Source organism: Mustelus asterias, unplaced genomic scaffold, assembly GCF_964213995.1.
Source record: "Mustelus asterias unplaced genomic scaffold, sMusAst1.hap1.1 HAP1_SCAFFOLD_244, whole genome shotgun sequence".
Classification (NCBI taxonomy): Eukaryota; Metazoa; Chordata; class Chondrichthyes; order Carcharhiniformes; family Triakidae; genus Mustelus; species Mustelus asterias.
The window spans coordinates 346388-374140 of NW_027590215.1; the positions used below are offsets into that span (position 1 = coordinate 346388).

The following is a 27753-nucleotide window of genomic DNA, read 5'->3' on the forward strand; positions in this document are numbered from 1 at the left end:
TTGTCCTTCTAGACAGTCATGGTGGCAGGTTTGGAAGGTGTTGACTCCAGGACATTGCGGCAATCTCTTCCCCTCACAGACTCTTTTTCCAATCGCAGCCGTGGGATCACCGTCCCTTGCAAGACTCGCTCCCCCTCCAACAGTACAAACGCTTCCTTGGCACTGGATCGAACGGTCAACTTGAGGAGGCCACCTTCCAACTTCAAGGCATGTGTGAGAGACCCATGGAGCCAGGAGAGGCAGAGATGTTTGTGTGCACACACACACACTCACAAAAATCACTCTTTCACACTCGCTCTCTCTCTCACACACACAGACACACACTGAGGCAATCGCAAAGGTTTACAAAAGATCCTTTTATTGCCAAAAAACCCGTCATCATTCTCAGCTAAGCCAGGCAGTCTCGAGTGTCAGTGCCCACACACAGAGCGCGACCGGTGCAGATGTGGGGGGGTGAAGGATAGCAGTTGTGGAGAGAGAGTTGGGCTGGGGGAGAGGAAAGAAAGAGTCTGGCGGGGGCAACCAGGGAAGGCCATTCACGTTCTATCCCTGCGTTGGTTTCTGCATCCCACTCCCCAGCCCGGGGGTACTCCTCCATGGGAAGCCAGCGTCGGGTGACCCTCCAGGTCCAGTCAAGACTGCGGTGGCTGCTTTGTGAGGGTCACGTCAGGGGAGGGAGGGATGGGTTGGGGGCGGGGAGGGGGGGACGGGTTGGGGGCGGGGTGGGCAAGGGCTTGACTGGAGCTATCCACCGAGTGGGTACGCCCATCTCCAAGACGCCCTGAGGAGTTGACACCACCAGGTGGAGGGCAAACACAGGAGGTCGATCGGACAGAGAAAGCGAGCAAGCAAACACGCATAGTAGACTGCTGCAATGATTGTTCCACCTGCCGTTGCAGCTGTACAAGGTACCGGTGAGGCCACACCTGGAGCACTGTGTACAGGTTTGGTCTCCTTACTTGAGAAAGGATATACTGGCACTGGAGGGGGTGCAGAGGAGATTCACTCGGTTGATTCCAGAGTTGAGAGGGTTGGCTTATGAGGAGAGACTGAGTAGACTGGGGCTATACTCATTGGACTTCAGAAGAATGAGGGGAGATCTTATAGAAACATATAAGATTATGAAGGGAATAGATAAGATAGAAGCAGGGAAGTTGTTTCCACTGGCGGGTGAAACTAGAACTAGGGGGCATGGCCTCAAAATAAGGGGAAGCAGATTTAGGACTGAGTTGTGGAGGAACGTCTTCACACAAAGCGTTGTGAATCTGTGGAATTCCCTGCCCAGTGAAGCAGTTGAGGCTACCTCATTGAATGTTTTTAAGGCAAGGATAAAGTGTTGAACAGTAAAAGAATTAAGGGTTATGGTGAGCGGGCAGGTAAGTGGAACTGAGTCCAGAAAAAGATCAGCCATGATCTTATTGAATGGTGGAGCAGGCTCGAGGGGCCAGATTGCCTACTCCTGCTCCTAGTTATGTTCTTATGTCCCCCCCCGCCACTTTCCCCAACACCATCGCCAGTGTGGATCGGGTGAAGTTAGGGGCGGGGGGAGTGGATGGGATTCGACTCTACCGGAGTTGGGCAGTGGGGGGGGTTTAGTTACCCAATCAAAATTTCTCCGCCTAGTATCATGTCCAATCACTGAAGGTGAGAGTGGGAGAAAGTTAAAGGAGATGTGAGGCACAAGTTTTTTTTTTTACACAGTGGTAGGTGTCTGGAACGCGCTGCCAGGGGTGGTAGTGGAGGCAGATACAATAGGGGCGTTTAAGGGGTTTTTAGATAAGCACATGAATATGAACACGAACAGTTAATGTGGTTCTGCTATTTAGGAAGGGTTGGAGGATAAACCAGGGAACTATAACCTTATAGCACCTTAGTTAGGCCGCATTTGGAATATAACGTTCAATTCTGGTCGCCACACTATCAGAAGGATGTGGAGGCTTTAGACAGAGTACAAAAAAGATTTACCAGGATGTTGCCTGGTATGGAGGGCATTGGCTATGAGGAGAGGTTGGAGAAACTTGCTTTGTTCTCACTGGAACGACGGAGGTTGAGGGGGGACCTGATAGAAGTCTACAAGATTATGAGGGGCATGGACAGAGTGGGTAGTCAGAAGCTTTTTCCCAGGGTGGAAGAGTCAATTACTAGGGGGAACAGGTTTAAGGTGCGAGGGGCAAGGTTTAAAGGAGATGTATGAGGCAGTTTTTTTTACACAGAGTAGTGGGTGCCTGGAACCCGCTGCCAGGGGAGGTAGTGACTTTTAAGGGGCGTCTTGACAAATACATGAACAGGATGGGAATAGAGGGATATGGTCCCCAGTAGGGTACGGGGTGTTAGTTCAGACAGGTAGTATGGTTGGTGCAGGCTTGGAGGGCCTGTTCCTGTGCTGTAATTTTCTTTGTTGTTTTGTATAGACCAGTGAGTCTCACGTCAATGGTAGGGAAATTATTGGAGGAAATTCTGAAGGAGAGCATCCATTTGGAGAGGCAAAGCTTGATCAGGGATAGTCAGCATGGCTTGGTCAGAGGGAGGTCATGCCTAACAAATGCGATTGAAATTTTTGAGGTGACGACCAGGTGTGTAGATGACGGTAATGCAGTTGATGTAGTTTATGTGGATTTCAGCAAATCCTTTGACAAGGTCCCACATGGGAGGCTTGTAAAGAAGGTAACTGCACATGGGATACAGGGTAATCTGATAAAGTGGATTCAAAAGTGACTCAGTTGTAGGAGACAGAGGGTGATGACTGAAGGCTGCTTTAGTGACTGGAATGATGTGGAGATGCCGGCGTTGGACTGGGGTAAACACAGTAAGAAGTTTAACAACACCAGGTTAAAGTCCAACAGGTTTATTTGGTAGCAAAAGCCACACAAGCTTTCGGAGCTCCAAGTCCCTTCTTCAGGTGAGTGGGAATTCTGTTCACAAACAGAGCTTATAAAGACAAGTTCCACACACACGAGGACGGCCTGAACCGGGATATTGGGTTCATGTCACACTATTTGTAACTCCCACAGTTGCGTGGACCTGCAGAGTTTCACTGGCTGTCTTGTCTGGAGACAATACACATCTTTTTAGCCTGTCTTGATGCTCTCTCCACTCACATTGTTTTGTTTCTTAAAGACTTGATTAGTTGTAAGTATTCGCATTCCAACCATTATTCATGTAAATTGAGTTTGTGTCTTTATAAGCTCTGTTTGTGAACAGAATTCCCACTCACCTGAAGAAGGGGCTTGGAGCTCCGAAAGCTTGTGTGGCTTTTGCTACCAAATAAACCTGTTGGACTTTAACCTGGTGTTGTTAAACTTCTTTTAGTGACTGGAAGCCAGTATCCAGTGGTGTATCACAGGGATCTGTGTTGGGCCCCCTATTATTCGTCATTTATATAAATGACATTGATGACTATGGACGGGAGGGGGGGGGGTAGGATTAGTAAGTTTACGAATGACACAAAGATTGGCTAACAGTTTGGTTAAGATTGGTTAACAGTGAGGTTGAGTGTCTTGGGCTACAAAATGATATAGACGGAATGGTCAAACGGGCAGATAAGTGGCAGATGGAATTTAACCCTGAAAAGTGTGAGGTGATGCACTTTGGAAGGAGTAAGTTGGCAAGAAAGTACTCAATGAATGGTAGGACACCAGGCAGTTCTGAGGAGCAAAGAGACCTTGTCGTGTTTGTCCACAGATCTCTGAAGCCGGAAGGGCATGTTGGTAGGGTGGTGAAAAAGACATGGGACACTTACCTTTATCAATCAAGGCATGGATTACAAAAGCAGTGAGGTAATGATGGAGTTGTATCGTTGTAGGAGGCCACAGCTGGAGTATTGAGTGCAGTTCTGGTCACCACATTATAGGATGTGAATGCACTGGAGGGGGTGCAGAGGAGATTCACCAGGATGCTGCCTGGGATGGAATAATTAAGTTATGAAGAGAGGTTGGATAGGCTTGAGTTGCTTTCATTGGAGCAGAGAAGACTGAGGGACGACCTGATTGAGGTATTCAAGATTAGGAGGGGAATGGACAGAGAGGATAAGGAGCAGCTGTTCCCCTGAGTTGAAGGGTCAGTCACGAGGGGAGAAAGGTTCAAGGTGAGAGGCAGGAGGTTTCGAGCGGATGTGAGGAAAAACATTTTTACTCAGAGGGTGGTGAGGGTCTGGAATGTGCTGCCTGGGAGGGTGGTGGAGACTGGGTGCCTCACACCCTTTAACATTCATAACATTCAGGGCTATGGGCCAAGTGCTGGCAGATGGGATTAGGTGGGAGTTCAGGTGTTTCTAATGTGTTGGTGCGGACTCGATGGGCCAAAGGGCCTCTTCTCAATCACTGAATCCCTACAGTGCAGAAGGAGACCATTCAGCCCATTGAGTCTGTACTGACCACAATCCCACCTGGGCCCTATTCCCGTAACCCCACGTATTTACTCTGCTAATCCCCCTGACACTAAGGGGCAATGTAGCATGGCCAATCCACCTAACCTGCACATCTTTGGACTGTGGGAGGAAACCAGAGCACCCAGAGGAAACTCACGCAGAAGTGGGGAGAATGTGCAGACTCCGCACAGACAGTGACCCAAGCCAGGAATCGAACCTGGGTCCCTGGCGCTGTGAGACAGCAGAGCTAACCACTGTTAGCTATGAAGAGAGGTTGGATTAACTTGGTTTGTTCTCACTGGGACGACAGAACCTGAGAGGGCAACCTGATAGAGGATTATGAGGGGCATGGACAGAGTGGATAGTCAGATGCTCTTTCCTAGGGCAGAAAAGTCAAGTACTCCCACACTCCAAAGATGTGCAGGTTAAGTGGATTGGCCATGCTAAATTGTCCCCGAGTATCCAAAGATGTGCAGGTTAGGAGGATTGGCCATGCTAAATTGCCCCTTAGTCTCAGGGGATTAGCGGGGTAAATATGTGGGGTTACGGGGATAGGGCCTGGGTGGGATTGTTGTCAATTCAGACTCGATGGGTTGAATGGCCTCCTTCTGTGCAGTAGGGATTCTAAGACTAGGGGACATAGGTTTAAGGTGCGTGGGGAAAAGTTTAGAGGAGATGTGCGAGGCATGTTTTTTACACAGAGGGTGGTGAATGTCTGGAAGGCGCTGCCCGGGGAGGGGGTGGGAGCAGGTACAATAGCGGCATTTAAGGAGCAACTAGACGAATACATGAATAGGATGGGAATGGAAGGATACGGATTCCCTCAGTGCATACAGTTTTAGGTTAAGCAGACATCATGATCGGCGCAGGCTTGGAGGGCCGAAGGGCCTGTTCCTGTGTTGTAACTTTCTTGGTCCCTTGTGCCAGAGCGCGCTGTATAATTCTAGGAATATGCACGGAATAGCGGGATAGGGATTGAGGGAGGTAGAATGGACTGGTTTAAATTGACATCACGTCCAGCACAATGTGATGGGCCGAAGGGCCTGTCCTGTTCTGTGTCACCCAAGGCTCCCGAGGGTGACACCCGGGAATCGGGGTGGGGGCTGAAAGCACCAGGAGGCCTGAGGCTGTGGGCGGGTTAGTGGCCAAAGCCAGATTGGGTGAGGAGACTGGTTCCCCGGGGAAATGCCCAGCGCTCCTGGGTGGGGGGTGGGGGGGGGGCAAGGGAGAGGAAGGGAAGAGGTGGAGGGTCATGGGGAGGTTTAAAATTTACTGGAGGTCAGGGTAAGGACCCACTTGGGAATCCTGATGAATCCCGGGATGAAGGTGGAGAGCCAGGAAAGGCTCGGCAGCTGCTGCAGAATGAACTTGAGGGAGCAATAGTCCACCAGAGCACGGCCTGCGGAGGGAGAGAGAGAGGGGGAGAGGCAGAGGCGGAGAGGGGGAGAGACAGAGGCGGAGAGAGGGAGAGACAGAGGCGGAGAGAGAGAGAGAGAGACACACAGAGGCGGAGAGAGAGAGAGACACAGAGGCGGAGAGAGAGAGACAGACAGAAACGGAGAGAGAGAGAGAGACAGAGAGAGAGAGAGGCAGAGGCGGAGAGAGAGAGACAGAGGCGGAGAGAGAGAGAGAGACAGGCGGAGAGAGAGAGAGAGACAGAGGCGGAGAGAGAGAGAGAGACAGAGGCGGAGAGAGAGAGAGAGAGAGACAGAGGCGGAGAGAGAGAGAGAGGCGGAGAGAGAGAGAGAGACAGAGGCGGAGAGAGAGAGAGAGAGACAGAGGCGGAGAGAGAGAGAGAGGCGGAGAGAGAGAGAGAGACAGAGGCGGAGAGAGAGAGAGAGAGACAGAGGCGGAGAGAGAGAGAGAGAGACAGAGGCGGAGAGAGAGAGAGAGACAGAGGCGGAGAGAGAGAGGGAGAGAGAGAGAGATGGACTGGTTAATGCCAGGATTACCTGAACCCTGGTGTCCCCAATGCAAATCTACCGGAAAGACACCCTCCCCCACAAGATAATCGTGCTGACCCCATCAGGAAACTCCCCCTGAGATCCGACCCCCAAGATCTCCACCCCCGACTCCTGGGGTCACCACCCCTGACCCCCCGGAGATCACCACCACCCCGACCCCCGGAGACCACCACACCCCGACCCCCGAAGACCACCGCACCCCGACCCCCGAGATCACCAACCCCGACCCGAGATCACCAACCCCGACCATGACACGGAGCTGACCACCCCCCGACCCCTGACCCCGAGCTGACCACCCCCCGACCCCGAGCTGACCACCCCCGACCCCTGACCCCGAGCTGACCACCCCCCGACCCCGAGCTTACCAATCCCCAACCCCGAGCTTACCAACCCCTGACCCCGAGCTTACCAACCCCTGACCCCGAGCTGACCACCCCTGACCCCGAGCTGACCACCCCCCGACCCCGAGCTGACCAATCCCCCGACCCCGAGCTTACCAATCCCCGACCCCGAGCTTACCAACCCCTGACCCCGAGCTTACCAACCCCTGACCCCGAGCTTACCAACCCCTGACCCCGAGCTTACCAACCCCTGACCCCGAGCTTACCAACCCCTGACCCCGAGCTTACCAACCCCTGACCCCGAGCTTACCAACCCCTGACCCCGAGCTTACCAACCCCTGACCCCGAGCTTACCAACCCCTGACCCCGAGCTTACCAACCCCTGACCCCGAGCTTACCAACCCCTGACCCCGAGCTTACCAACCCCTGACCCCGAGCTGACCACCCCCTGACTCCTGACCCCGAGCTGACCACCTCCCGACTCCTGACCCCAGGCTCGCCAAGCCCAACCCCCGAGATCACCAATCCTGACCCCCGAGATCACCACCCATGACCCCCCGGCCCTGTTCTTCGGCCAGACCAACAACAATTGGAAGCTCTCCCCTCCAACCCCCCGCCTCTCCATCCCCCGCCTCTCTTTCCTCAATCCCCCCACGGCCTCACCCTGCCGTCCCTCAGTCTGCCTCAGGATGCTCCCTACCTCATCCCTGGCAGGGATTCCCTGCCCTTTACCCCCGGCAAAGCCACAAAGGTGTCAGAGAGAGCAAGTTGGCGGGAACGTACTCACCATTCACGTCCCTGATCCCGTACTGCGCAGCGAGGTCACAGGTCATGAGCACCTTGCCAGATTTCTTCATCAGGTCCTTATCTGGGGAGGGGACGGGAGGGGAGGGGGAGGCAGAGTGAGAGACGTGAGGAGGGGGGGTCCCAATGGGAGAGGTCACCCCAGGTGAGTGCGGGGTCAGAAATGCCATCCGCCCACTCCCTCCGTCTGGACGACTTCATAGAATCCAACAGTACAGAAAGAGGCCGTTCGGCCCATCGAGTCTGCACCGACCACAATCCCACCCAGGCCCTATCCCCACAACACCACACATTTACCCTGCTAATCCCCCTGACACTCAGGGACAATTAGCATGGACAATCCACCTAACTTGCACATCTTTGTACACTAAGGGGTCAGATGACGGCAGACTTCCTTTCCTAAAGGACATTAGTGAATCAGATGGGGTTTTTTCGACAATGGTTTCACCGTCATCAATAGATTCTTAATTCCAGATATTTTTTTTATTGAATTCAAATTCCACCATCTGTCGTGGTGGGATTCGAACCCGGGTCCCCAGAACACCAGCTGAGTTTCTGGATGAATAGTCCAGCGATAATACCACTCGGCTATCGCCTTCCCTTTCGCCTCCAGTTACTGGGCCCTAAGTGGGGATCGGCGATGGTGGGTGTCCATCAGTCTGTGATGGCGCGGGGTGAGCTACCTCAGCGATCGGCTGTTGTTCTCTGCGCGGTCGCTGAGCAGGAAACACTCCCACTCCTCATACTGGCTGCCCTGACGCGTGTCGGAAAGGATTTACTGGCTGACCTTACAACTCCTCCATGATCATCCTCAACACTGGTGCCCCACAAGGCTGTGTTCTCAGCCCCCTACTATACTCCTTATACACCTGTGACTGTGCGGCCAAACTACCCTCCAACTCAATTTTCAGATATGCTGACAACACCACCGTAGTGGGTCGGATCTCAAACAATGATGAGACAGAGTACAGGAATGAGATCGAGAATCTGGTGAATTGTTGCGGCAACAATAATCTCTCCCTCAATGTCAACAAAATGAAGGAGATTGTCATCGCCTTCAGGAAGCATAAAGGAGAACATGCCCCTGTCTACATCAATGGTGACGAAGTAGAAAGGGTCGAGAGCTTCAAGTTTTTAGGTGTCCAGATCACAAACAACCTGTCCTGGTTCCCCCCCCCCATGCTGACACTATAGTTAAGAAAGCCCCACCAACACCTCTACTTTCTCTACTTTATGGAAATTTGGCATGTCAGCTACGACTCTCACCAACTTTTACAGATGCACCATAGGAAGCATCCTTTCCGGATGTATCACAGCTTGGTATGGGTTCCTGCTCTGCCCAAAACCATAAGGAACTACAAAACGTTGTGAATCACGCAAACCAGCCTCCCATCCATTGACTCTGTCTACACTTTCCATTGCCTCGGAAAAGCAGCCAGCATTATTAAGGACCCCACGCAGCCCGGACATTCTCTCTTCCACCTTCTTCTGTCAGGAAAAAGATACAAAAGTCTGAGATCACGTACCAACCGACCCGAGAACAGCTTCTTCCCTGCTGCCATCAGACTTTTGAATGGACCGACCTTGCATTAAGTTGATCTTTCTCTACACCCTAGCTATGACTGTAACACTACATTCTGCACCCTGTCCTTTCCTTCTCTATGAACAGTATGCTTTGTCTGTATAGCGCGCAAGAAACAATACTTTGCACTGTATCCCAATACCTGTGACAATAATAAATCAAATCAAACGTGCCACGAACAGGCCTTCAGTGACTATCGAGTGTCGAAGTGGGACTGGATCCTGCAGCCTTAGACCGAGCGAGAGAGGCCCAACCATTTCAACTCCAGAATCAACCAAGTGAATCTCCTCTGCACCCTCTCCAGTGCAATCACATCCTTAGGTTGAATCTAGATTGATTCCGGAGTTGAGAGGGTTGGCTTTTGAGGAGAGACCAAATAGACTGGGACTGTACTCATTGGAATTCAGAAGAACGAGGGGAGATCTTACAGAAACATATAAGATTATGAAGGGAATAGATAAGATAGAAGCAGGGAAGTTGATTCCACTGGCGGGTGAAACTAGAATTAGGGGGCATAGCCTCAAAATAAGGGTGGGCAGATTTAGGACTGAGTTGAGGAGGAACTTCTTCACACAAAGGGTTGTGAATCTGTGGAATTCCCTGCCCAGTGAAGCAGTTGAGGCGACCTCATTGAATGTTTTTAAGGCAAGGATAGATAAATTTTTGAACAGTGAAGGAATTAAGGGTTATGGTGAGCGGGTGGGTAAGTGGAGCTGAGTCCACGAAAAGATCAGCCATGATCTTGTTGAATGGCGGAGCAGACTCGAGGGGCCAGATGGCCGACTCCTGCTCCTAGTTCTTATGTTCATGGAATCCCTACAGTGCAGGAGGAGGCCATTCGGCCCATCGAGCCTGTACTGACAACAATCCCACCAAGGCCCTATCCCCATAACCCCACATATTTACCGTACTAATCTCTGTGACACTAAGGGACAGGTTAGGTTGGCCAATCCACTTAAGCCGCACATCTTTGGACTGTGGGAGGAAGCCGGAGCACCCGGAGCAAATGCACGCAGACACGGAGAGAACGTGCAGACTCTGCACAGACAGTGACCCAAGCCGGGAATTGAACCCAGGTCCCTGGCGCTGTGAGGCAGCAGTGCTAACCATTGTGCCGCCTATGTTCTTATGCCACGAGGCCTCCCACCCCTTTCCCCGCCCACGCCCCCCACCCCCCGAGAGACCGGGAATCTGTCCGCCCCGGCCTCAGACGTGTCCGGACGATGGAGGACCGTCCACGGCCAGCCCCGGGGAGTTGAGAATTCCAAAGATTCACCGGCCTCCGAGCAAAGGCATTTCTCCTCAGCTCAGACACAAAATGGCTGCCTCCTCTCGTTCCGAGACCGGGCCTCTCCCCCCCCCCCCCCCCCCCCGCCCCCATGGCCAGAGTATCGATGTGGGGGTCCCGTCAGGAAAGGAGAAGGCCGTTCGCCGTGGAGTGCTGAGGGGGGTGGGGAGAAGCGTTTACCCACCTGTAGCGAGGGCGACGATACATTTCCCGCTCATCTCCGGGGTCTCACCAGCGGTGAACATGTCCGCCACCTGCAAACGGACAACATGGAGAGTTCAGGGACTCCCCCGCTGTCACAACTAAATCGTGTTACTCTGTCCGACCTTCTCTCCCTCACCCACCTCTCTCTCGTAGAACGTAGAACAGTACAGCACAGGAACAGGCCCTTCAGCTCACGATGTTGTGTCGAACATGACACCAAATTAAACTATTCCTTTCTGCCTGCCCTTGGTCCATATCCCTCTATTCTTTGCATATTCATGCGCTTATTTAAAAGCCCCTTAAACGCCCCTATCGTATCTGCCTCCACCACCATCCCTGGCAGCGTGTTCCAGACACCTACCACTCTCTGTTTAAAAATATTTGCCCCTCACATCCCCTTTGAACATTCCCCCTCTCTCCTGAAGTGCATGTCCCCGAGTATTACACATTTCAACTGTGGGAAAAACATTCTGACTGTCAACCCTATCTATGTCTCTCATTATTTTATAGACTTCCATCAGGTCTCCCCTCAGCCTCTGCCGCTCCAGAGAAAACAACCCTAGTTGTTTCCACTGGCGGGTGAAACTAGAACTAGGAGACACAGCCTCAAAATAAGGGGAAGCAAATTTTGGACTGAGTTGAGGAGGAACTTCTTCACACAAAGGTTGTGAATCTGTGGAATTCCCTGCCCAGTGAAGCAGTTGGGGCTACCTCATTGAATGTTTTTAAGGCAAGGATAGATAAATTTTTGAACATTAAAGAGATTAAGGGTTATGGTGAGCGGGCGGGTAAGTGGAGCTGAGTCCACGAAAAGATCAGCCTGATCTTATTGAATGGCGGAGCAGGCTCGAGGGGCCAGATGGCCTACTCCTGCTCCTAGTTCTTATGTTCATAGAATCCTACAGTGCAGGAGGAGGCCATTCAGCCCATCGAACCTGTACCAACAACAATCCCACCCAGCCCTAGAATCCCACACAACGCGAGGGAGGGCACAGTGGTTCACACTGCTGCCTCACAGCGCCAGGGACCCAGGTTTGGGTCACTGTCTGTGCTGAGCCTTCATGTTCTCGCCGCTCCCACCCTCCGTGTCTGCATGGGTTTCCTCCGGGTGCTCCGGTTTCCTCCCACCATCCGAAAGATGTGCTGATTAGGTGCATTGGCCGTGCTAAATTCTCCCTCAGTGTTCCCGAACAGACGCTGGAGTATGGCGACTGGGGGATTTTCACAGTAACTTCATTGCGCTGTTAATGTAAGCCTTACTTGTGACACTAATAAATAAACATTAGTTCTTAGTTTGTCCAGCCGCTCCTTATATCTCGTACCCTCTAATCCAGGCAGCGTCATGTTAAACCTCTTCTGCACCCTCTCCAAATCCTCTGCATCCTTCCTGTAATGTGGCGACCAGAATTGAACGCAATATCCTATAAGTGGTTCCGAACCAAAGTTTTATAAAGCTGCAACATGACATCCTAACTCTTGTATTCAATGCCCCGACTTATAAAGGCAAGCATGCCGTACGCCTTCTTTACCCCCTATTGACTGGTGTGGCCGCTTTCAGGAAGCTATGGACTTGAACCTCCCTCTCCCTCATCCACCTGTTCACACTCTCGCTCTCCCTCACCATCCTTCCCTCACCCACTGGCTCCCTCCTTCCCATCCCACTCACTCTCCCTCCATTCCCTCTTCAGGTTACACTCTCCCAATGTCCTTTCTCTCAATTTCCTTCTTCCCGTTCTGTGTTCCTGTGTAACAGGCTGGAGAAGGGGCTGAATGGCCTCCTCCTCGCTGTCTCACTCACCCGTTGCTGTCCTTTGGATTTGTTCTCCGTGTTAATAACCAAGTCAGTCATGGTCTCGGTGCGCACGGCTCCCGGCCAGAGGGACACGTATGACACTCCGTGTTTCTGCAACTCCAACGCACAGTCTGCTGCCATTCGATCACACTGCAGAGAGAGAGAGAGAACTGTGTGAGAGAGAGAGGGGGGGGGAGGGGCAGAGGAGGAGGGGGTGGGGGGGCAGGGGGCAGGCAGACAGAGCCAGCCAGAGCGAGAGAGCCAGAGCCAGAGAGCCAGAGCCAGAGAGCCAGAGGGAGAGAGAGCGAGAGCGAACCTGAGAGAGAGAGCCAGAGCAAGAGAGCCAGAGCCAGAGAGCCAGAGCCAGAGAGCCAGAGGGAGAGAGAGCAAGAGCGAACCTGAGAGAGAGAGTGAGAGCAAGAGAGCCAGAGAGAGGGAGCCAGAGAGAGAGAGCCAGAGAGAGAGAGAGCCAGAGAGAGAGAGAGCCAGAGAGAGAGAGAGCCAGAGAGAGAGAGCCAGAGAGAGAGAGCCAGAGAGAGAGAGAGCCAGAGAGAAAGAGCCAGAGAGAAAGAGCCAGAGAGAAAGAGCCAGAGAGCCAGAGAGAAAGAGCCAGAGAGAAAGAGCCAGAGAGCCAGAGCCAGAGAGAAAGAGCCAGAGAGAAAGAGCCAGAGAGAAAGAGCCAGAGAGAAAGAGCCAGAGAGAAAGAGCCAGAGAGAAAGAGCCAGAGAGAAAGAGCCAGAGAGAAAGAGCCAGAGAGAAAGAGCCAGAGAGAAAGAGCCAGAGAGCCAGAGAGCAAGAGCCAGAGAGCCAGAGAGAAAGAGCCAGAGAGAGAAAGTGAGAGAGCCAGAGAGCCAGAGAGAGAGAGAGCGAGAGAGCCAGAGAGAGAGCCAGAGAGAGAGCCAGAGCGAGAGCGAGAGAGAGAGAGCGAGAGAGCCAGAGAGAGAGCCAGAGCGAGAGCGAGAGAGCCAGAGAGAGAGAGCGAGAGAGCCAGAGAGAGAGCCAGAGCGAGAGCGAGAGAGGCAGAGAGAGAGAGCCAGAGAGCCAGGCAAAGAGAGTGTGAGATACAGCAACTCAAAGTGAATGAGTGACCTTTGCCCTTCGGCCCGTTTACCCGCACTGCCCTGCCACTCACCGCTGCCTTGCCGACTCCGTAAGCCACGTTGAAGATGTAGCGCAGGCCGCCCATGGACGACACGATGACAATCAGGCCCTGCTTCGCCTCCACCATCATCCGGGCTGCGTACACCGAGCAGATATAGTGGCCCCTGCACAACAAAGCAAGTGTGGTTGGGGAGGGGGGAGGTGTTGGGACACACTACGGCAGTGAGACCTCTTCCACTACCGCACTCCCCTCATCGCATCCCAATCTCCACCCCCCCCATCTCCGCACGTGGGGCCAGGATCTCACCCCTGGTGTCCAGAGGGTGAGAAAGGTCAGTGACTGCCTCCGCTCCCACTCGGAGCCCTGGGTCCAGTACTCCACAGCGCCACCACCGGGAGGGGAGGATGTCATTGCAGTTTCTTCCCCTTGGAAAAGGAAATCCATGGCGTGGGTACGAGGACACGCCAGACTCGATCCAAGATGGCAACTTCTTGTGAGCTGTACCCAGCATGCCCTCTAGAGTCATAGAATCTACAGCACGGAGACAGGCCCTTCGGCCCAAACTGGTCCGTGTTGACCAAAAAGCCCATGTAAGCTAACCCCATTTGCCTGCATTTGGCCCATATCCCTCTAAACCTTTCCTATCCATGTATCTGTCCAAATGCCTTTTAAATGTTGACAATGTCCCTGCCTCAACCACTTCCTCCAGCAGCTCATTCCACATACGTACCACCCTCTGTGTAAAAAAGCTGCTCCTCAGGTTCCCATTAATTCTTTCCCCTCTTAACTTAAACTTAAACTCTCTAGTTCTCAATTCCCCAACTCTGGGAAAAGGACTGAGTGCGTTCACCCTATCCATGCCTCTCATGATCCTCTGCACCTCTCTAAAATCATCCCTCAGTCTACTATGTTCCAAAGAAAAAAAGTCCAGGCCTGTCCAATCTCTGTCTATAACTCAGTCCCTCGAGTCCTGGCAACATCCTTGTAAACCTCTTCTGCACTCTCTCCAGTTTAACAACATCTTTTCTATAGCAAGATGACCAAAACTGAACACAATACTCCAGGTGCGGCCTCACCAACGTCCTGTACAACTGCAACACAACTTCCTAACTTCTACACTCAATGCCCTGACTGATGAAGGCCAGCATGCCAAAGGTCTTCTTCACTGCCCTATCTATCTGTAACTTCACCCTTAGAGAACCATGCACCTGAACTCCAAGGTCCCTCTGTTCCACGATACTCCCTAAGGTCCTACCATTCACCTCTAATACTATCTTTTACTCTTGTTCTACTCTTCCCTGGGCAGCACGGTGGCACAGTGGTTAGCACTGCTGCCTCACAGCTCCAGGGACCTGGGTTTGATTCCCTGCTCGGGTCACTGTCTGTGCGGAGTTTACACGTTCTCAGCCCGTATCTGCGTGGGTTTTCTCCGCGTGCTCCAGTTTCTTCCCACAGTCCGAAAGATGTGCGGGTTAGGTGGATTGGCCATGCTAAATTATCCCTTAGTGTCCAAAGATGTGTAGGTTAGAGGGATTAGCTGGGTAAGTATGTGGAGTTATGGGGATAGGGCCTGGGTGGGATTGTGGTCGGTGTAGACTCGAAGGGCCGAATGGCCTCCTTCTGCACCGTAGGCCTTTCTGTGCAGATGAAACGCGATGACTCTATGTACATCAACGAGCAGGGGAGGGGGAGGGGTGGACAAGGTCAGGGGAGGGGGAGTGAACAGGTGTCGAAGTGGCCCCCTCACCTAGTGGAGCTTCACGCGAACGATCCTGGGAGTGGAAGGATTGTCGTACGAGGAGCATTCAAGGACTCTGGGTCTGTACTCGATGGAATTTAGAAGGATGGGGAGGGCGCGGAGGGTTCTCATTGAAACTTACAGAATACTGAGAGACCTGGTTAAAGCGGACGTGGGGAAGATGTTCCCATTGGTCGGAGAGACTCAGATAAGAGGAACAGCCTCAGATGAAAGGGACAACCCTTTGGAAGACAGATTTCTTCAGCTGGAGAGAGTGGTGAACCTGTGGAATTCATTGCCACAGAGGAGGCCAGGTCGCTGAGTGTATTTAAGACAGAGATAGATAGGTTCTTGATCGGTTTTTGATTTGATTCGATTTATTATTGTCACGTGTATTAACATACAGTGAAAAGTATTGTTTCTTGCGCGCTATATAGGCAAAGCATACCGTTCATAGAGAAGGATAGGAGAGAGTGCAGAATGTAGTGTTACAGTCATAGCTACGGTGTAGAGAAAGAGCAACTTAATACAAGGGAAGTCCATTCAAAGTCTGACAGCAGCAGGGAAGAAGCTGTTCTTCAGTCGGTTGGTCCGTGACCTCAGACTTTTGTATCTTTTTCCTGACGGAAGGTGGAAGAGAGAATGTCCGGGGTGCGTGGGGTCCTTCATTATGCCGGCTGCTTTGCCGAGGCAGCGGGAAGTATACAGGGAAGGTGGTAAGGAGTGGAGGGGTGTCAAAGGTTACAGGGGAATAGGCGGGAGAATGGGTGTAGAGAAACTTATCAGCCACGATCGAATAGCGGAGCAAACTCAATGGGCCAAAAGGCCTAATTCTGCTCCAGTGTCTTCTGGTCTGAAGTTCCCTAATCGGATCGGGGAAGCTCAACCTGGAAGCTCAGGTTGGTGGGAGGGCAGGGGTAAGACAGCAGATGTTCCTCATGTAGATGGGGGGGAGGGGGTGGGGGAGAGAGAGAGAGACAGCGAGAGAGAGAGACAGCTGGACCTCAGCTGCCGTACTCACCGCAGACCTGCATCATTGACCACATCCCAGAACGAAGGTGGCATCTCCCAGAATTTCTTCTCATGGTCAGAAATAATTGACTAGGGAGGAAAAGGGAAGATTAAAACCCCTCAAACGAGGGCGCAGACAGGCATCCCACCTACCCCCTTCTGCAATGGGCCAGGCTTCATTTGCCACGTCCTGTCCTGGCTTGTTCCGGATCCTATCGACAGTGGTTAGCACTGCGACCTCACAGCTCTAGGGACCCAACTTTTATTCCCGGCTTGGGTCAGTGTGTGTGTGTGGAGTTGCACATTCTCCCCGTGTCTGCGTGGGTTTCCTCCGGGTGCTCCGGTTTCCTCCCACAGTACAAAGATGTGCAGGTTAGGTGGATTGGCCATGCTAAATTGCCCCTTACTATCAGGGGGATTAGCACAGTAAATATGTGGGGTTACGGGGATAGGGCCTGGGCGGGATTGTGGTCAGTGCAGCCTTAATGGGCCGAATGGTCTCCTTCTGCTTTGTAGGGATTCGATGGATTCTATCTGACCCCCCCCCAAACTCCAGCCAGAAGAAAAAGTTTCTCTTTCTCTCTCCCCCTCCCTCTCGGCCCCAGTGAAATCTTTAAGTCCCCCGCTTGCCTTCCCCCTCGGTTCGCTCACCCCTCGATTCCCTTGAGTATATACTCAGCACCCGGGTCAATCGAATCGTTGAGTCGCCAGCACCATGCGGGTCCCCAGCCCGGAATTTCAGCCCTACCTCCACCGCCGCGTAGGCGTTGTTGACCAGAATGTCCAGCCGGCCTCCCTGTTCCTGCTCGACCCGGCCAAAGAGCGAGCGGATCTGCTCCTCGCTGGTAGAGTCGCACACCACCGGCACGCAGCGGCCTCCCCGCGCCTCCACCTGCCGGGGGAAAGGACAGAGTGAGGGACTCTGCGATGGGGGGGGGGGGGGGGGGGGGGGGGAGGGGGAGCATCTCAGCAGCCCGGTCACACACTAACCCCCACCTACTGACCTTACGGTGACGTTCCCGAGACATCTATCTTTCCCCTTCCCCCCACCCTCCCCTCCCCCACTACTGACAGCAGCGTAAAACTGTTTTTCTTCGCCCCTTGGCCGCCGAGGTTCCCCGCCAGCGGCGGTCATGGCCTTTCCGCCCGGCTTCTCTTTTTTTCTCTGCAAAGTGACGGGGACCGCACTGCAAAAATCCCACGATGCACTTCGTCTCCAAGGAATTTGCAAAATGGCCGCCACATTCGACAGCAGGACATTTCCTGCTCTACAAAATGATTTGATTCAATTTATTGTCACGTGTATTAGTATACAGTAAAAAGTATTGTTTCTTGTGCGCTATATAGACAAAGCATACCATTCATAGAGAAGGAAAGGAGAGAGTGCACAATGTCGTGTTACAGTCATAGCGAGGGTTGAGAGAAAGATCAACTTAATGCAAGGTAAGTCCATTCAAAAGTCTGACAGCAGCAGGGGAGAAGCTGTTCTTGAGTCGGTTGGTACGTGACCTCAGACTTTTGTATCTTTTCCCGACTGAAGGAGGTGGAAGAGAGAATGTCCGGGGTGCGTGGGGTCCTTAATTATGCCGGCTGCTTTGCCGAGGCAGCGGGAAGTGTAGACAGAGTCAATGGATGGGAGTCACTGGTTTGCATGATGGATTGGGCTACATCCATGACCTTTTGTAGTTCCTTGTGGTCTTGGGCAGCGCAGGAGCCCCATACCAAGCTGTGATACAACCAGAAAGAATACTTTCTATGGTACATCTGTAAAAATTGGTGAGAATTGTCGCTGACATGCCAAATTTCCTTTGTCTTCTGAGAAAGTAGAGGCGTTGGTGGACTTTCTTAACTGTAGTGTCGGCATGGGGGGGACCAGGACAGGTTGTTGGTGATCTGGACACCTAAAAGCTTGAAGCTCTCGATCCTTTCTACTTCATTCCCATTGATGTAGACAGGGACATGTTCTCCTTTACGCTTCTTGAAGCCGATGACAATCTCCTTCGTTTTGTTGATATTGAGGGAGAGATTATTGTTGCCGCACCAACGGCCGTCGCATTTGACACCGTGACATTTCCCGCTCTACAAAATGGCCAATGCATTTGACAACAGTATAAAATTGCAGACAGGGTGAGGACTCGGTGGGTCGGTTGTCCAAAAGGTTTACAGCCACAGACCCATCGGCGAGGGAATGTAAGCTGCTGCCTTCAGAGTCAAACACCTTCCTGTTAAACAGGACACTGCCGTGGCCACATCTGGAGCAGAGTGCGCAGTCTCGCTCTCCTTACCAGAGGAAGGACATAGGAGTGCAACTGAGGTTCACTGGACTGCTTCCTGGGATGCAGGTGATGGTCCTATGCCTACATTCCTTGGCCTACATTCGGGTCAGTCTGTGCAGAGTCTGCACGTTCTCCCAGTGTCTGCGTGGGTTTCCTCTGGGTGCTCTGCTTAAAGAAAGAACAAAAGAACAAAGAACAGTAGAGCACAGGAAACAGGCCCTTCGGCCCTCCAAGCCTGTGCCGCTCCTTGGTCCAACTAGACCAATCGCTTGTATCCCTCCATGCCCAGGCTGCTCATGTGACTATCCAGGTAAGTTTTAAACGATGTCAGCGTGTCTGCCTCCACCACCCCACTTGGCAGCGCATTCCAGGCCCCCACCACCCTCTGTGTAAAAAAACGTCCCTCTGATATCTGAGTTATACTTCGCCCCTCTCACCTTGAGCCTGTGACCCCTCTCACCGTTCACCCGATCTAGTCCAAAGATGTGCGGGTTAGGTTGATTGGCCAGGTTAAAAATTGCCCCTTAGAGTCCAGAGATGCGTAGGTTAGAGGGATTAGCAGGTAAAATATGTGGGGGTAGGGCCTGGGTGGGATTGTGGTCAGTGCAGACTTGATGGGCCGAATGGCCTCCTTCTGCACTGTAGGGTTTCTATGATGATTTCTATCCCCTTCATAATCCTGTACACCTCTATTAGATCTCCCCTCATTCTCTGTCTTTCCAGGGAGAACAACCCCAGTTTACCCAATCTCTCCTCATAGCTAAGACCCTCTGTACCAGGCAACATCCTGGTAAACCTTCTCTGCACTCTCTCTAATGCCTCCACGTCCTTCTGGTAGTGCGGCGACCAGAACTGGACACAGTATTCCAAATGTGGCCTAACCAGCGTTCTATACAGCTGCAAAATCATACTCCAGCTTTTATACTCCATACCCCGTCCTATAAAGGCAAGCATACCATATGCCTTCTTCACCACCTTCTCCACCTGTGTTGCCACCTTCAAGGATTTGTGGACTTGCACACCTAGGTCCCTCTGTGTTTCTATACTCCTGATGACTCTGCCATTTATTGTATAACTCCTCCCTACATTATTTCTTCCAAAATGCATCACTTCGCATTTATCCGGATTAAATTCCATCTGCCACCTCTCCGCCCAATTTTCCAGCCTATCTATATCCTGCTGTATTGCCCGACAATGCTCATCGCTATCCGCAAGTCCAGCCATCTTCGTGTCATCCGCAAACTTGCTGATAACACCAGTTCTTCCAAATCATTTATATATATCACAAATAGCAGAGGTCCCAGTACAGAGCCCTGCGGAACACCACTGGTCACAGACCTCCAGCCGGAAAAAGACCCTTCGACCGCTACCCTCTGTCTCCTGTGGCCAAGCCAGTTCTCCACCCATCTAGCCACTTCTCCTTGTATCCCATGAGCCTTAACCTTCTTAACGAACCTGCCATGTGGGACTTTGTCAAATGCCTTACTGAAATCCATATAGACGACATCCACGGCCCTTCCTTCGTCAACCGTTTTTGTCACTTCCTCAAAAAACTCCACCAAATTTGTAAGGCACGACCTCTAACTCCCACAGTCCAAAAGATGAGTAGGTTAGGTGGATTTGCCATCTTAAATTGCCCCTGTGTCCAAAGATGTGCAGGTTAGGGGGATTGGACGTGCTAAATTGCGCCTATGCAGAGCCAGCATGGAACACGACGGGCCAAGTGGCCTCCTCCCGCACCATCACCGTCACGCGGCGGCGGCCCCGCTCCTCGTGGAATCCTGCCGTGCACAAAATGGGTGCCGCCTGCCCCAGACTGCATCCCCCTGGCCACCGAAAGCTTTGAGGTCGGGAAGGCACCTGTTTTCAAAAAATAGTTCCTCTTCAGCCGCCGCTCGAGTCCCGCATCTGTCCCCCGGCGCCCCCCACCCACCGCCTCCCACCCACCACCTACCGCCCCCCTGCCCCCCCACCCACCGCCTCCCCCCACCACCACCCCCTCCCCCCCCCCCCACCCCACCACCCCCTCCCCCTCCCCCTCCCCCCCCACCCCAGCCTCACCTCCTTGGCCGCCGTCTGCAGCGTGTCCATGCTACGGCCGGTGATGTAGACGGTGGCCCCGGCCTCTCCCAGCTGCAGGGCGATGCCTTTCCCGATGCCCCGGGAAGCTCCAGTCACAATGCACACGCGGCCCAGCAGCGCCCCGGCCATCTTCCTACAGGAGGAGGAGGAAGGGGTTCGGGGGTTAGAACCAGATCCTCACTCAGCGGCTGAGTCGCAGCTCATTAATGTCCCCCCCAGAGTGTAAACCATCAAGAACCCTCAGGCCACACTTTGACCAGTTGGGTACAGATCAACATTCCCCCCTCCCCCACTCAAACTGGTTTGGCACAGTCCAGCATTCCCTCCCACCTCACCTCACATTTTGACCAGCCCGTCAATTCCACCACCTGCCATCTCCCCCGGCTCTTCGGCCAATATGGTATTGTCCATCATTACCCCCCTCACAATTCGAATGGTTTGGTACTGCCCATTCCACCCACCAGCTCTCTCCCAACCAAGACCGGTTTGGTTCTGTCCATCATTCTCCGCTCCCCCCCACCGACCGGTTTGGTACTGCCCATCGTTCCCCGCTCCCCCCCCCAATCGGTTTGGTACTGCCCATCATTCCCCGCTCCCCCCGCCCCCCACCGACCAGTTTGGTACTGCCCATCCTTCCCCGCTCCCCACCCCCCAGACTGGTTTGGTACTGGCCATCTTTCCCCACTCGCCCACCGACCGGTTTGGTACTGCCCATCATTTCCCGCTCCCCCCCTCCCCCAAAACCAGTTTGGTACTGCCTATCATTCCCCGCTCCCCCGCAGACCGATTTGGTACTGCCCATCTTTCCCACCTCCCCCCCTCCTAGACTGGTTTGGTACTGCCCATCTTAGAACCATGGAACCATAGAAAATTACAGCTCAGAAACAGGCCTTTTGGCCATTCTTGTCTGTGCCGAACCATTTTTTGCCTAGTCCCACTGACCTGCACTTGGACCATATCCCTCCACACCCCTCTCATCCATGAACCCGTCCAAGTTTTTCTTAAATGTTAAAAGTGACCCCGCATTTACCACTTTATCCGGCAGCGCATTCCACACTCCCACCACTCTCTGCATGAAGAAGCCCCCCCTAATATTCCCTTTCAACTTTTCTCCTTTCACCCTTAACCCATGCCCTCTGGTTTTTTTCTCCCGTAGCCTCAGTGGAAAAAGCCTGCTTGCATTCACTCTATCCATACCCATCAAAATCTTATACACCTCTATCAAATCTCCCCTCATCTACGCTCCAGGGAATAAAGTCCTAACCTATTCAATCTCTCTCTGTAACTCAGCTTCTCAAGTCCCGGCAACATCCTTGTGAACCTTCTCTGCACTCTTTCAACCTTATTTACATCCTTCCTGTAACTTGGCGGCACGGTAGCACAGTGGTTAGCACTGCTGCTTCACAGCTCCAGGGAACTGGGTTCGATTCCCGGCTCGGGTCACTGTCTGTGTGGAGTTTGCACATTCTCCTCGTGTCTGCGTGGGTTTCCTCCGGGTGCTCCGGTTTCCTCCCACAGTCCAAAGATGTGCGGGTCAGGTTGATTGGCCATGCTAAAAATTGCCCTTAGTGTCCTGAGATGCGTAGGTTAGAGGCATTAGCGGGTAAATATGTAGGGATATGGGGGTGGGCCCTGGGTGGGATTGTGGTCGGTGCAGACTCGATGGGCTGAATGGCCTCTTTCTGTACTGTCGGGTTTCTGTGATTCTCTGAAAACTGCACACAATACTCTAAATTCGGCCTCACCAGTGCCTTATATAACCTTACCATAACTCTCCAACTTTTATACTCGATACTCCGATTTATAAAGGCCAATGTACCAAAGGCACTCTTTACGACCCTATCCACCTGTGACGTCACTTTTAAGGAATTCTGTACCTGTATTCACAGATCCCTCTGTTCAACTGCACTCTTCAGAGTCCTACCATTTACCCTGTACGTTCTTCTTTGGTTTGTCCTTCCAAAGTGCAATATCTCACACTTGTCTGCGTTAAATTCCATTTGCCATTTTTCAGACAATTTTTCTAGTTGGTCCAAATACCTCTGCAAACTTTGAAAACCTTCCTCACTGTCCACTACACCTCCAATCTTTGTATCATCAGCAAACTTGCTGATCCAATTTAGCAAATTATAATCCAGATCATTGATATAGATGACAAACAACAATGGACCCAACACCGATCCCTGTGGCACACCACTAGTCATGATGTGGAGATGCCGGCGTTGGACTGGGGTAAACACAGTAAGAAGTTTAACAACACCAGGTTAAAGTCCAACAGGTTTATTTGGTAGCAAAAGCCACACCTGTGTGGCTTTTGCTACCAAATAAACCTGTTGGACTTTAACCTGGTGTTGTTAAACTTCTTACTGTGCACACCACTAGTCACAGGCCTCCACTCAGAGAAGCAATCCTCCACAACCACTCTCTGGCTTCTTCCATTGAGCCAGTGTCTAATCTTTTCCCCCTCCCACCCCACCCCCCCGACTGGTTTGGTACTGCCTATCATTTCCCGCTTCCCCCCCAAACCGGTTTGGTACTGCCCATCATTCCCCACTCCCCCCACCCCCACAGACCGGTTTGGTACTGCTAAACGGCAATGCTAAATTCTCCCTCAGTGTTACTGGAACGGGCGCCCGAGTGTAGTGACTAGGGGATTTTCACAGTAACTTCATTGCAGTGTTAATGTAAGTCTTACTTGTGACTAATAAATAAACTTTAGGACGGCTCTCACCTCTGACAGTCAGTGTCCGCAGTTAACAGTGCCTGGCTCGTCCTGTCTCTCTCTCAGTCTGCGACCTTTGCACACCCTGATAAGACTCTCTCATTGAGCAATCTGGGAGATTGAGTCCCTTATTGCGGAGTTTGCACTCTCTGCCCTCTCTCTTTCTGCATGTCTGTCCTCTCTCTCTCTCTGCACTCTCTGCCCACTGCCCTCTCTCTCTGCACGCCAGCCCTCTGCCCTCTCTCTCTGCACTCTCTGCCCACTGCTCTCTCTCTCTGCACGCCAGCCCTCTGCCCTCTCTCTCTGCACTCTCTGCCCACTGCTCTCTCTCTCTGCACGCCAGCCCTCTGCCCTCTCTCTCTGCACGCCAGCCCTCTGCCCTCTCTCTCTGCAGTCTCTGCCCACTGCTCTCTCTCTCTGCACGCCAGCCCTCTGCCCTCTCTCTCTGCACGTCTGCCCTCTCTCTCTCTGCACTCTCTGCCCACACCCCAACGTAACACAAGCAGAAAAGTGCTGGAAAAGCCCTGGCAACAGCTTTGGAGGGGTGGGGGAAACAGGAGGAGTGGGGGAAGGAAACAAGAGGGGGGGGGGGACATGGGTGCACATTTCAAGTCCACCTGACTCACCCTCAAGTGTTCCCCATCAACTGTGTCTGCAGGGCGCCTAGAAAGACATGACCCGAGACCTCTACCTCTGTGCCACCGTGCTGTGCTAAGATTTATTATTGTCACATGTATTGGTATAAAGTGAAAGGTGTTGTTCCTGATTGTTGTCCCACGAATGGGCGACGCGGTGGCACAGTGGTTGGCATTACTGCCTCACAGCGCCAGGGACCCGGATTTGCTTCCCGGCTCGGGTCACTGTCTGTGCGGAGTTTGTACGTTCTCCTGTGTCTGTATGGGTTTCCTCCGGGTGCTCTGGTTCCCTCCTATATTTAAGATGTGCTGGTCAGGTGGATTGGCCATGCTAAATTGTACCCTCGGTTCCAAGATGGCGCCAGAGTGAGGCGACTTCTTGCAAGCTGTGCCCAGCATACCTTCTAATTCTTTTACTCTTGTTCTATGCTTCTGAAACTTCATTCTGACTCTTTTAAAGTCTCTAACAATGCTTTCATTCAAATTCTTACAGATTTGGTGATTCTTCGGACCCTGGAGACACCCGATTTGACGGACGTGGAATTGCCCCGGAGCAGCTGCCCATGTGAGCAGCAGCAGCAGCAGCAGCCGGCGCTGCAGCCCCAGATCCGGGGATTCCTCCACAGCGGCTTCCAGAGACCAGGAAAATGCCCCAGACGCCTGGGCCTACATTCAGAGGACTCCTAGAGCCCAGGGAAATGCCGCGGGAGCTGGGACCTTCACTCTGTTGGTCCCCAACGACCAGACCGACATCCCTGTGGCTGGAAGCCTCTCTCCTCCCAACTCCTCTGAGCCGGAGAGCTGCAACCTCCTGCAGGCTCCAAGCACAACCTTCCACAGTCGCCTCACTCCGAAAAATACACTCTCACAGCCGAACAATCACTCACACTGCTCTTTTAAATTTACTTGCAGGACTCGAGATCCTCCCAAAGAAGACCCCGACCTGACAGTGACCCAGTGCACCCCGATACAAAGGACAAAGAAAATTACAGCACAGGAACAGGCCCTTCGGCCCTCCAAGGCTGCACCGACCATGCTGCCCGACTGAACTAAAACCTCCTATCCTTCCGGGGACCGTATCCCTCTATTCCCATCCCTTTCATGTCTTTGTCCAGACGCCCCTTGAAAGTCACGATCATATCTGCTTCCACGACCTCCCCCGACAGCGAGTTCCAGGCACCCACCACCCTCTGTGTCAAAAACGTGCCAAGTGCATCTCCTTTAAACATTGCCTCTTGCACCTTAAACCTGTGCCCCCTAGAATTGACTCTTCCACCCTGAGAAAAAGCTTCTGACTATCCACTCTGTCCATGCCCCTCATAATCTTGTAAACTTTTATTAGGTCGCCCCCCCCTCAACCTCCGTCGTTCCAGTGAGAACAAACCAAGTTTCTCCAACCTCTCCTCATAGCTAATGCCCTCCATGCCAAGCAACATCCTGGTAAATCTTTTCTGTACCCTCTCCAAAGCCTCCACATCCTTCTGGTAGTATGGCAACCAGAATTGAACACTATATTCCAAGTGCGGCCTAACTAAGGTTCTATAAAACTACAACATGACTTGCCAATTTTTAAACTCAATGCCCCAGCTGATGAAGGCAAGCATGCCGTATGCCTTCTTGACTACCTTCTCCACCTGCATTGCCACTTTCAGTGACCTGTGTACCTGTACACTGAGATCCCTCCATCTATCAATACTCTTAAGGGTTCTGCCATTTACTATATATTTTCTATCTGTATTAGACCTTCCAAAATGCATGACCTCACATTTGTCCGGATTAAACTCCATCTGCCATTTCTCCATCTAAGTCTCCAACCAATCTATATCCTGCTGTATCCTCTGATGGTCCTCATCGCTATCAGCAAATCCACAAACCTTTGTGTCATCCGCAAACTTACTAATCAAACCAGTTACGCTTTCCTCCAAATCATTTATATATATTAGAAACAGCAAAGGTCCCAGCACTGATCCCTGAGGAACACCACTTGTCACAGCTCTCAATTCAAAAACGCACCCTTCCACTGCTACCCTCTGTCTTCTATGACCGAGCCAGTTCTGTAGCCACCTTGCCAGCTCACCTCTGATCCCATGCGACTTCACCTTCTGCACCAGTCTGCCATGAGGGATCTTGTCAAAGGCCTTACTGAAGTCCATGTAGACAACATCCACTGCCCTACCCTCATCAATCATCTTTGTCACTTCCTCGAAAAACTCGATCAAGTTAGTGAGATACGACCTCCCCTTCACAAAACCATGTTGCCTCTCGCTAATAGGTTCACTTATTTCCAAGTGGGAGTAAATCCTGTCCGGAGAATCCTCTCCCATAATTTCCCTACCACTGATGTAAGGCTCACCGGCCTGTAATTACCTGGATTATTCTTGCTACCCTTCTTAAACAAAGGAGCAACATTGGCTATTCTCCAATCTCTGTGTGGAGTTTGCACATTCTCCTCGTGTCTGCGTGGGTTTTCTCCGGGTGCTCCGGTTTCCTCCACAGTCCAAAGATGTGTAGGCTAGGTGGATTGGCCATTCTAAATTGCCCCTTAGTGTCCCGGGATGCATAGGTTAGAGGGGAAAACCCACGCAGACACGAGGAGAATGTGCAAACTCCACACAGACAGTGACCCGAGCCGGGATTCGAACCCAGGTCCCTGGAGCTGTGAAGCAGCAGTGCTAACCACTGTGCCACCGTGCCGCCCCGTGAAGCTGTTTGAAAATCTGATGCTCATTGTTGGTATGCTTTATAACCAGGTGGGAGCAGAAACACAAAGACCCGCCCACTCACGGTTGCGTCACCAATAAAACAGCGCATGCGCTCTGCTCCCTGCTCAATCAAGATGGCGGCCGTTAACCTGAGCTTCATCTCTGGAAAAAGACCTGAAGCTGCAAACACGGGACCTACGGGCTCATATTCGATGTTTGAGGCCTTCAACAGATATTTAGAAACCCTCTACGTCCATCCGCCGGTTCCATTGCTCCCTCCATGTTTCTGAATCCTTACCGGCTGCTGATGAGACAGAGGAACTTCTCTCCAGTTGCTTTCACCCACACGGCGAACGCCGTTGCTTCATGGGCATGCAGTGGATCCGGAACTCGTAGCCCCGCCCCCATTCACTCCGATTGGTTGGAGGACCAGCCGCTGCCGCTCGGTCCTCCAGCCCCGTCCCCTCTTCCTATTGGTCCGGAGCTGCCGTCAATCAGCCCCCGGGCATTGTGATCTGGAGCATGCGCAGTGTCATTGCTGTCCTTGGCGCTTGTTTGTCCCGGAGAAGCGGAGTCAGCGTTAGGCGGTGGCTGGGAGGATTTGGAAACACTTTGTGGATCCGCAAACCCTTCAGAATCATTGTCAGCTCCCTGGTTTGCAGCTGCGGGGCTTCTCCCTCCCGGGAACAGGCCCAGGTTAACGGCCCCATCCTGGCTCAGCCACTGGAGGATGGTTCACATCAGAGGATGGGGGAGGGGGACAATAAATAAGAGGTTACACTTTGGCCTCAAATCAATGAGGACTCTGATCTCTGGGAAGGGAGGAAACCCTGGGAGGTGGGCGGGGAGGATTCACAAACACCCGCTGGAGGCCCCAACACCCCCAATAAGACCCATTGGTTTTATTGTCAGTCTGCAGACAGGAGCTGGAGAACTGAACCTGTCTTGGTGCTCTCTCCACTCCCATTGTTTTGTTTCTTAAAGACTTGATTAGTTGTAAGTATTCGCATTCCAACCATTATTCATGTAAATTGAGTCTGTGTCTTTATAAGCTCTGTTTGTGAACAGAATTCCCACTCACCTGAAGAAGGGGCTTAGAGCTTCGAAAGCTTGTGTGGCTTTTGCTACCAAATAAACCTGTTGG

General features: G+C 52.4%; 2 protein-coding genes across 3 annotated transcripts in view; both read right to left on the minus strand.

Annotated features, from left to right (window-relative positions):
- LOC144485911 (uncharacterized) overlaps positions 1–27753 on the minus strand; it is a 48217-nt gene that overhangs the window by 3551 nt on the left and 16913 nt on the right. The gene's annotated exons all lie outside the window — the stretch shown is intronic.
- LOC144485901 (dehydrogenase/reductase SDR family member 1-like) lies at positions 337–26966 on the minus strand. 2 transcript variants are annotated; one of them, XM_078203969.1, is made up of 9 exons: positions 26908–26966; positions 20530–20683; positions 16941–17084; positions 16203–16282; positions 13474–13606; positions 12348–12491; positions 10530–10599; positions 7459–7539; positions 337–5765 (listed from the first exon to the last, which is right to left on the minus strand). In XM_078203969.1, the coding sequence occupies exons 2-9, from the start codon at positions 20677–20679 to the stop codon at positions 5629–5631; spliced, it is 939 nt and encodes a 312-aa protein (XP_078060095.1). In that variant the 5' UTR covers positions 20680–20683; positions 26908–26966; the 3' UTR covers positions 337–5628. The 2 variants fall into 2 exon arrangements, with proteins under 2 accessions (XP_078060095.1, XP_078060093.1); XM_078203967.1 differs by having other exon boundaries at positions 26809–26964.

Excerpts from the sequence above, each read along its gene's own strand:
- LOC144485901 (XM_078203967.1), bottom strand. Across the intron at positions 7,540-10,529 it reads TATCGTCGCCCTCGCTACAG|ATAAGGACCTGATGAAGAAA; the intron begins GTGGGTAAACGC and ends TCCCCTCCCCAG. Across the intron at positions 5,766-7,458 it reads CGGGATCAGGGACGTGAATG|GCCGTGCTCTGGTGGACTAT; the intron begins GTGAGTACGTTC and ends CTCCCTCCGCAG.